The sequence below is a fragment of the Lolium rigidum genome, chromosome 5, assembly GCF_022539505.1.
Source record: "Lolium rigidum isolate FL_2022 chromosome 5, APGP_CSIRO_Lrig_0.1, whole genome shotgun sequence".
NCBI classification, from domain to species: Eukaryota; Viridiplantae; Streptophyta; class Magnoliopsida; order Poales; family Poaceae; genus Lolium; species Lolium rigidum.
This window is the reverse complement of record NC_061512.1, coordinates 180965050-180975495: the sequence shown is the minus strand read 5'-3', so window position 1 is coordinate 180975495 and position 10446 is coordinate 180965050. Positions and strand designations below refer to the sequence as shown.

Here is a 10446-nt window from a genome sequence, read left to right as displayed (position 1 = left end):
GGAGTATCGGCTCCGGCCAGTAGTTAGGGTTGGCAAGTGTTTTCTTGGGGCGCCGTTCTATGGAGAAGATTGCGTCGCGTCGAAATAATTTGCCTCTGCTCTTTCTCCATCTTGGTGTCGCTCTAACCAGTGATGTCAGGTGGCCTGGTCTTCTCGCCGGTCTTCGGATCTGGTGAGATTCGTGTCTGGCGGTTGGCGTTCGGCACTCTCGCGGGTGACGGTTGCGTTGGCTGCTGCAGTTATGTCTGGCGTCTTGCAGTTGGGTGTGAGAATGACGGCAAGCGGCAGCGTTTGTCTTCTTCGACCGAGTCTGAAGAAGATGACGGTGTTGGGATCTGGTGACCACGGGGAAGATCCTCGGCCGACGTGCCACAATGTATCGGGCTCGTTCTCTGCGACGACCCGGTTCATCGGCTCAAAAAGTATCATTGAATGCGATGGTGCTCTCCCAGATCTAGGTGTGGTGGTTGTTCGCCTCTTTTTCCAGCGCTACCATGGTGGCAGTGGAGGAAGATGGACGATGTTTCGGTGAGGCACAAGTTTCTCCAAGGGTGAACTTGTAGTTTTACTTCTTGTGAGTTTTTTGTGCAAAGTTGCTTGATGCAAATATTTGTCTTGTGTGGTGTGTAATCTCTATAAACAGATTGTCTAATGAAATACATAAAAAAAAAAAAAAAAAAACCCGCTTCCGCCTCCGCCTCCTCAGAGCAAACCCTCGCGTGGCGATGGCGTCTCCTCCATCAGAAGAGCAGCTCCCGATTGCATCAGGTGGAACTGCTGTGCACGACCTTGCCGCTCCCGGCGACGGCTACGCCAGCGCTTTCACGGATCCGCCGCCAGACCTAGGTGGCCCCGCGATGAACAATATCGAATCCCATGATCAACAAGAGCTCGTGTTCACAGGTGCGTCTCTCCTATGTATAATTAACCTGTACCCTATGGCCCAGTTATCTTCATACCTCCTTTGCGCCAACGCAGCCAGACATTATTTCTTGCAATTGCGCAGATTCAGATCAGCTTTCCTGCTACGATTCTGAGATGGTGAGCACACATGAGGTTATGGATGACGATGAGGACGACGCTGAACACTATTGCGCTGCCATAGAGGGTATCCCTGATGAGGAAATCGATGAGTCTGATGAGTCTGATGAGGACATCGATGAATATGATGAGGACGACACCCAATGGAGAGGCACGGACAGTGAGACAAATTGCCCAGGTTACTAACTGTTCCTTCTGAAAAAAGTGTCCTTTCTACTAAAGAGCTAAAATTGATCAACTGCTGATTTTATCCTTTAGGAAAGAACTACTCCAAGGAAGAAGTAGGTGAAATAGTGGACAAATGGTTTTACAGTTTTACAAGACAGTTTGATGAGTGCTTGAAAGTGCGTAAGGTAATTCTAGCCCGGGGTGATAAGAATGCTCGTCTTCCTACTTATCCTTTGAAAGTGCTACCTGAGGTAACACATGAATGCATTGACGGGCGCTGCTACCACCGTGAATACATGACCCATGATACTTCCACGAGTAAGGGCCACTTAGTAATCTGCACTTGTGCTATTTATATATTTAGCAACTTACTTTTGTCCTCTATATTTGCAGCTGCATCAATTCTTGGGTATCGCAAGCCAAAATCCATGCTACAGGTGTTCTCTTTGCGTTTGGCAAGCTATGAATCTTATCCCGTTAGTGTATATGGAATATTTGCTGTTAGAGACGATTTGGAACCGCTGCGGAATCTAATCTTTAACTGTCCAAGAGATGATGCTGTCACGATTGACAAGGTAATTAAGGCCTGATTTGTTTTCATAATGGTTGATTCCTGAACATTGATGTACGTCCATACCAGCTTTATGTCAATTAGCTTCTTCTTTGCTTGTATCCATTGAAATTGTGCTTTGTAACAGGTTAGATTTTTTTTAGGCCTCCATTTTTAAGGATCAACCCATTATAAGATTCATGCTCTAAACATTCTATGATCACATTGACATACCATCAGATTCCAATATTTTATGATTACACAAAAAACATGCAAGACTGGTCATCATAAGCTTCCTTTATTTGTTTTTCACAAGACATAGGCTCGAAAAGGTCCTAAATCTAATCAGATGGTAGGGGGAGATGATCCTGAGGTTCCTACCTAGTGTACGTGTTTTTGCGATAAGAGATAATGTATGTGAATAGTAATTGAGCTTTGGATTACTCGACTTGTTCAAGTGTCTGAAATACTACTAGAACCCTGTGCTCTGAATTTTCAAATCTTGGCTAAATTAAGTGGGTCAATCTCCATTCATGACCACATGCCCTTAGATTGTAGTATTTCTTCTTTTCAACTTAAAGAATTGCTGTAGAATTTGGGGGAAATTTTGGGATGCATTGATCCCTTGGGAACCTACGCGTAATACTCAAACTGGGGTGTGCTTACAATTGGACTCGTACGTAGGCATCATCCAACAGACTACTCTTTTTTGTAAGCACCTCGTCAGCCAGGTTCATGGGTTCATGTAGCACAACATCGCAAGCCACACCTCTTTTCTGCTTCACTTTTCTGCATCCACATGCCTCAAACAAACACTGTCAGCCACATGCTGAAATGTATAAATCTTCTCGACAAGTGTGGATGCCCATGCCCAGTACCACTTGTCCTCCCTCTCAGCTCCACTCCATCCTCTCTCTCCCTATGCTCCTTGTGGCAAACCAAGATCAGCAGCCACATCAACCTCAGCTCTTTGCAACAACTGCATGTAGATGATGGGAAATGCTATGGTTAGGGTTAGTAAGAGCTAACTCGAATTGGATTTGGGTAGTCCATGGACTTTGGACCTAAAATTCGATTAATCTTATTGGACTGGACTCTATTGGACTTGGACATCAATAGGACACACGATCCAGCAAGGCTGAGCACACTTTGGACCTAAAAATTGGATAGCCCAATATCCATTGGACTCGAGCCCTCACACGCTTGCTTTCGCGTAGCTTTGGGCAGCCGCAACTGTGTCGCACAGCATTGACCGCTGGCTCCACATCTGGCGCAGCTGCTGCACGCGCCCGCCCATAGCTACTCCTAGTCCCGCACGCAAGGCTGGCGTTTACACTACTATTAGCACATGCACGTACTGATCCATACTTAATGGCTAAGCAAAGTAATTAAAACAATAGCTACTAGCATACATGAGTTGTTGCACCACGCAAGAATTACACCTAGCTGCATACTTGCATGGACAGGCAAAAAGTTACTGCTTGATGATTCCCGCACATGTGTGCCGTCAAGGTCCATTTGGACCTTGGACTATCCAGTATTTAAGCTACTTGGACTGGATGGATTTGGATACAGTGAAATTTAACTTGGACTGGATATGGATGATTATGTTGGAGTGGACATTAGTTGGACATCTCACAATTTGGATTTGGACTTCGATCCAGTTCCAGGCTCCAAGAGCCTGTCTCTGAAACCATGTACAATATGGGGAAATTTTCTGGATGGATCGATCCCTTAACCCCCACACCTACATTGGCCGCCAGCAGATCGCTATAAACTTCCCATTAGGACTCCGCTAGACTCGTATTCAACGCCCGTAAACTATGCAACACTTAACTGCATGCTGCAGTTCCTTTGCACTAAGGAGGTACGTTGCATTTGTGACTAGTTCCTAACAATAAGACTGGCATACACATGATCATTTGGTTACAACGTGCAAGCAACTAACCTACTTAATTTGACCTAAATGTGCAAAAATAGGACAGCAGTGATCTGAATATAAAAACTAGGATATCGTTCAACAGTGTCTAGTGGCTGAGAATGTAATTTACTCAAAGGTGAATGTTTGGTCATAAATGTTGAAGTGGGTGGCTAGATAATGAGAGTGCCAAACAGAGAAAGTGTCATCAATGTCACAAGCACATGCTTTCATTTGAAAATAAATGTTGTACCTTTTGTATTCTGAAATAAAGGAGTACTCTATATTTGATTTAATCATGAGCTGGCATATTGTAAGTGCTTATTGTGTCAACAAATACTAATGTACCTGCAAATGGATTTTACTTTGGTCAGTACTGACGAGTTGTTAACTTGTAGGATTTCTTCACATTACCTCTTTGTAGCCCTTCTCGAGGGATGCATGTACTGGATCATGCATTACTGGAAGTTGATCTTTGGGTAAAGAAGGACGGAGATGGATCAGCTGACAAAAAGTTGCTCTCTGCATACGTCGAGATTTATGTCCAGGCACGGTTTGATCTAATGCGAACAGGACAGATTTCTAGTGACAGCTGCAGCCTGGAGATAGATTACATGTTCCTTTCCTCGAGTGTTGAGGCTGTAATACAAGTCTACTCAAAGGTTGACCATCCTCATCATTTGAGATTCACGGCTTTCAGCAGTGGCTTTGATCATGAGATTGTGCTGTTTGGTGACAAATGTGTTGGGAATGGTAACATAAACCAGCATGTGGTTGTGGTGAAGCAGAAGGGAAAACTGGAAATTTGCTTGAAGCTGGAGAAACATGTGTTTCAGTGGACTTTTCAGGATGGGGTGGCTGGAACCATTAGTTCTCCGGATAACTCGGTCTTTGAGTATGGCCAGTTTTTTGTGAGGGTGTTATTTGCTCCAAAGAACACACAGGCTAGGCCAAAGAGGCCTTCGTTTGCCTGAAGCTTAAAGGAGAACATGTGCAGAAGTCTCTAATTTAGTAAGCGCTAACGTTAAGGTTTAATTTCCCGTAAGATCTCGGTTTAAAACATGATATGTGTGAGGTCGGACATGTCTGCTGTCCTTTATTTTTATCAAACTTGTGTTGCTGAAAGTTGAAACTGCCTTGAAAATGTTAATGTACTGTACTTGCTTGACTCTCAGCGTCTTGCGGATATTGATTTTATTTTAAGCTGTAGTTGTCTTCAGTGAGATCTGATCATACAGAAGTTGAATTAAAACGAACTTCGATGTAAAGAATCCTAAAGAGCAGTAAGCTCCCAGGTTCCCAGCGCTTGTGGTTTCATGCCCGATCCAATCGAATTCCGATGCGTTGATCCAACCCATGTCGGTTTCAATCATCAGTAGGCAGAAGTAAAGATGGGTACGACAGCCCACCACCGCGCCCACGGCCTTAGCCCGGTCCATGACTCAATTGACCCATGACGAAGCACCGGCAGGCGATGGTTCCCCGACCTCCCTACGAAGGACCGGCAAGCGACGGTGATGCGCTGGAGCACCGCGGCTCTGTACAGGGACGTTCATCACCTCCCGTGGTCGCTTGATTCATGTCCATCCCGCTGGCCCAGGCAATGAATCTGCGATTTGCCGGATGACTTTTGGCATTTCCATTTGTTGGCGCTTTTTAATGTTAAATCTGGTGCTATTTAGTGTTGGATGGATGAAACTTTCGATCTGGGGAGACCCATTTTCCCGGCGACCGACCCCGAACGAAATTTGAAATATATAACGGAATTAGGTTAAATTTGTACATATCATACAAGTTCAAAGTTTTTTCGTCCAATTCTTGCATATATTATATAGGTAAACTAACTGGTGCACCATGGTGCCTGGGCACCATGAATCATAAAAGAAAAACCTGCACAGCAAACTGGGAAGTGATTTGACTCTGATAATTGGAAAGTGCATTCTCTCTCCTATTGCTATTTGGAAAGTGTTTTTCTCTCCTTTATACACCTATGATGCAATCTGGCACCCACGATGTAATTGTACGGTCATGATATATGGTGCCTGGGCACCATGGTGCCCCAGTTGAGCTTCACCATGAATCATAAAAGGAAACCTGCACAGCAAACTGGGAAGTGATTTGACTCTGTTTCTGATAAAAACAGAAAAAACGGCTGAAATGGCGATAGAACGCTGTGTAGTCCTCAGCCTCGTTGTCGGAGCCGCCGTCTTCGTCCTTCAGCGGCGTCACGTGCGGGTGCCGCTGCCCTAGCCTGGGGCCTCGATGCGTCGAGGCGGAGGTGACCTCCTCCTCGACCGGCCTGCTACAGAGGAGAATCACGAATACATGGAGAAGGACGATTATTTGAATGGCATTGACCGGTCGGGAGAAGGCAGCGGCAAAGTTCCGGCGAGGCACGAGGTTGGGGGGGGGGGGGTTACAAAAATACAGGGGTGTTACAGAACCTAACGGCCATGTTTGCCAACGAGAGTAAAGGGAGCAAGTGGTCTCTAGAGCGAACGACGAATAGCATTCCGTACCTAGCAATGTATGTACTAAATCTGTGTTGCTATAACACATAGCTTCTTCCATTGCAACATCCTGCGCTGGCTCATTTTTTATTCGGGATTCATGTTTGTCACTGCTAGGAGTAAGCCCTGCATGGTCAGAAACCTTGTCACCACAATCTATATTGTCTTGCATAACTCGTACAGGAGTAATGTGATAGCAAGGATCGCAGCAGCCTCCGGCGACCACAAGACACCCGCCTGCATAGCACGGTGCCCCGATTAGAACGGCGACTACGGGGGAAGCAAACGTGAGGGAAAACACGATGATAGCTAGCCACCAAAGCCAGACCCTCAAGGCACGCGACCAAAAGGCAAGGAAATTCACGCGAGAATGGCAGCGGCTTCGGCACTATTCTGGGACAGCATCGAACACAAACGCCAACGCAACATGAGGATAGGAGCCCAGTGCGCAACAACGCCAGCATAGGAAGGTCGTGGGACACCAGCGTGTGGGATGAAAACATGAAAGAGAAGAGTAAAGGGAGGACAAGAAACCGATGAGGCAGAAGGATAGGTAGAAAGAGAACTAAAAATGTGTAGAGGCATTCGACGAAGGCGGAGGCCACCTGAATAGGCCCTCACAGAGCGGGCACAACAACCAACAGCACATGGACTCCTTCCCGTGGTAGTAACTATACATAATGACAGCCGTGTGAATCTGCAAAACAATGCACATGTGTGATGGGTTAGCAGCGAACCGAACTATATATTACAAGCCCGGTATACACAGAGGAACACTTTCTTAATTGTATTTTGGAAATATAATAAAAATGTATTATACATTTATGCTGCACACAAACAAAATGTGACAAGAATTTCATGGATAAACCGAGGGATATTGTCAGGAATACCAAGGAAAATACGCTAATATAATTCCAATGGCAAACACCGCGTCCTCCATGTGTTCCGCCTCCTCACCACATCTTCGTACGCCACATACCACCCCGATACAATTCTTCGTGCCTCTGTGAGTCAGCGCAGTGTCTCGCCAAAGAATCTCTAGGGTTTGGGGATTAGTGTGGTCGCGGCAGCTAGGTGTCTGGCCGTGGATTGCATAGTTTGGATTTTTTATGTAGTCAATTATGAAAAGTGTAACTTCGATTTATTAATTGCAGTTTTCCAGAAAAGTGGTAGGTGAAAAGTGTAACTTACACTTTTTAGAGAATGGCTATGGTATAAGAAACTCAAGACTCCAGCGCTCTTCCGAGACCGACCTGATCACCAGGCCACCCAAACGATAACACATCAGCATCAGCAACAGAAACAGACGCCAACACGATGAGACACGAGGATAGGGGCGCCCGTGCGTGGGATGCATACATGAAACAGAAAGAGTAGAGGGAGGACAAAAAGGAAAGAATCCGGAGAGACGGTGGGGTAGAGAGAGAACTAACATATGGGATGCAGACATGAGAGAGAAGAGTATAGGGAGGACAAAAAGGAAATAAACCAGAGAGGTGGCAGCATAAAGACAAGAGAACTAACGTGTGGATCCACTAGGAGAGGCCTCCTGAAGGAGACCCTGGCAGAGCGGGCACGTCAAGCAACTGGTGAGCGCATCCCGCCGCACGTGGACCACCCCCGGTCAGTCGCCATCCTCTTGGACAATCCTCGTCGACCTCCTCCTCGACCGGCCTGCTGCAGAGGAGAATCACGAATACATGGAGAAGGACGATTGCTTGAATGGCATTGACCGGTCGGGAGAAGGCAGCGGCAAAGTTCCGGCGAGGCACGAGGTTGGGGGGGGGTTACAAAAATACAGAGAAAACGGGGTGTTACAGAACTTAACGGCAATGTTTGCCAACGCGAGTAAAGGGAGCAAGTGGTCTCTAGAGCGAGCGACGAATAGCATTCCGTATCTAGCAATGTAGGTACTAAATCTGTGTTGCTATAACACATAGCTTCTTCCATTGCAACATCTTGCGCTGGCTCATTTTTCATTCGGGATTCATGTTTGTCACTCCTAGGAGTAAGTCGTGCATGGTCAGAAACCTTGTCACCACAATCTATATTTTCTTGCATAACTCCAACAAGAGTAATGTGATAGCAAGAAATTAGCGGCAGTGGCTGGATCGTCGGGGTTGTACTTCTCGCCCTTGTTGTTGGCGAGATTCTTGCGCACCGCTTTCCACTTGTCGCACTCCGAGATGCAGGCGAACACGTTGAAGTACTTGAACATCTGGCCATCGTTGTCGTCCGCGTACATGTCCAGCGCCCGGCGAATCTGCAAAAACAGGCCGGCAAACAGGCCGGCGATTCAAGATTAAAATCGCGGTGATGTAGGGTCGACGGAGGAGTCACGGCGAGTGAGTATACCCTTGCTTCATAGTCCTCGCCGCTCACAACATGTTTGTCGATCTCCTCCTGTATGCCGTGCCACTTGCTGCACGCCGCCTGGACGATCCCCCAATGGGTGCCCATTGCCTTCTCGCCGCGTTCCATGACCGTCTTGTTGAAGTATGGATCGACGAGTTTGTGCTCGTCGAACGCCACCTTGACCCGCTACCAGTACGTGTTGTAGCTCTGATTCGCGCCGGTGATGTCGTTCATAGACACCGTCATCCAAGCTTCGGCGAGGCACTCCTCTTCTTTGCCCGTCCATTTGATCCGCGGCTCGGCTAGCGGCGAGTTCTTCTTCCTTCTCTTCTTCTTCCCCTTGGACGGCGCCTCCGGGGCTTCGGGCGCTTCCTCTTCGTCGATGTCCTGGTCGACGTACGCCTGCTCATCTTCATCGTCGACGTATTGGGTATCGCTGTTCTCATCATCGTGGTGATCGCCCTGGTCGAGGTTGGAGTTGAAGCCACCCCACGACGCGACGACTTCCGCCGCCCTTGCCTCCTCTTGTGTGAAGCTCGGGCTCGCCGCGGCGGCCATGGAGCCCGACGTGATCATCTCGTGCATCACAGGCTCATTTGGCGGCGGCATCCCGGGGTTGGAGAAGGGAAGCGGCCGACGCCTCAGGGCAGGCGAGATGCCCTCGTACATCGCACCATCATACGCCGGCGGTGACGGCGTAAACCCGGCCATGTCGTAGGTGTCATGGTACATGGCCGTGGCCGGCGACGCTAGCGAGAAGGAAGGAGATCCGCCCATACCTTGGGTAGGCCATGGCCCGGGGAATGGGGCGATGTGCGGGCGGCCGAAGTTGATGGAGACCAGCCTCGCCTGTTCCTCCGCCGCCGCCACCACCCTCTTCGCGTTGCACTTCTTCTCCCTCTCCGCCCGGCCGCGAGTTTCGTTCCGCCGCCGCTCCTGGTCCGCCGCCCACACCACGTTTGACATGCCCGTTGGCCTCTGTCTTGGCGCCCGCGGCTTCCTCGCCTTCGGCGCGCCATCGGCGGCATGGTGGTGGAAGGGAAGAGGAGGAGCTGCAACTGTGGGGGGAGAATGGCGGTAGCTTCGAATTTCGGCGGGTAAAATGCTTCTACGGGGCGCAATTTGGAGGGAAAACGAAATTAATGGAGGGAACTACCGGTTGTGTCGCCGACAACGTGGGCCCGCTCGACGTTTCCCGCGCTTTTGTTTCGTCCGGAGTCCCCGGCCGGGCCTCGGGAACTCGGGGATGGCCTGAGCTCTCCAGACGGATGAAAAGCCCTAATCCGGACGAAATCAAGGAGCCGGGGACGCGACTGGACCGTTTTCGCCCATCCAGATAAAAAAAACGTTCTGGGATCCTCGTCGGGGAGACGGCTCAAGATGCTCTAACAAATGAAATGTAGTCCGCGTGTTCCTAGCACATTGCTGGTTTTTCTCCGCACTCTGACACTGCAGAGAATACAAAGACTTTCTCGCCCTCTGACAAGCCGGCCTACAAGCCTAGTATGCAAGCTATCTAGCACATCTACCACGCCTCCGGGAAACTTCGCGGCGACGCTTCGTAGTAAAATATACTCCGTATATATATACCACAAAAATAATGCTGGGACCTTCGATGATTGTTACTTACCATCTAGCATATGATTTTATTAAAATTCAGTTTGAACATGTAACTAGGAAAGCCAATAGTGTAGCTCATGAGTTAGCAAAAATGGCTAGAGGTTCTGCTCATGAGTTAGCTTCTATCCTACCTCTTCTATTAGGTGATGTAACTATAATTTCGAATGAATAAGCAGGTTGAAAATTTGTCAAAACAATAATATTTTTTTACCGTGTTGTCGTAAAAAAATACTCTGCAAGACTTTCATCGTGGCTGAAAGAGCAATGCTTCCGCCTGTGCTGGG

The 10446-nt window shown here is 48.1% G+C and overlaps 1 protein-coding gene across 1 annotated transcript; it reads left to right on the top strand.

Moving 5' to 3' along the window:
- The first annotated feature begins 706 nt into the window (after positions 1–706).
- Positions 707–4739, top strand: LOC124655445. The gene is made up of 5 exons (XM_047194340.1): positions 707–903; positions 1007–1219; positions 1300–1527; positions 1603–1784; positions 4076–4739. The coding sequence occupies exons 1-5, from the start codon at positions 726–728 to the stop codon at positions 4649–4651; spliced, it is 1377 nt and encodes a 458-aa protein (XP_047050296.1). The 5' UTR covers positions 707–725; the 3' UTR covers positions 4652–4739.
- The last annotated feature ends 5707 nt before the right edge of the window (positions 4740–10446 follow it).

What these genes read in the sequence shown, in the direction of transcription:
- LOC124655445 (XM_047194340.1), top strand. Translation starts at nt 726, where the DNA reads ATGGCGTCTCCTCCATCAGAAGAGCAGCTCCCGATTGCATCAGGTGGA. An exon ending in CAGTGAGACAAATTGCCCAG is followed by an intron (nt 1,220 to 1,299) that starts GTTACTAACTGT and finishes TTTATCCTTTAG; the next exon opens with GAAAGAACTACTCCAAGGAA. An exon ending in GACCCATGATACTTCCACGA is followed by an intron (nt 1,528 to 1,602) that starts GTAAGGGCCACT and finishes CTATATTTGCAG; the next exon opens with CTGCATCAATTCTTGGGTAT.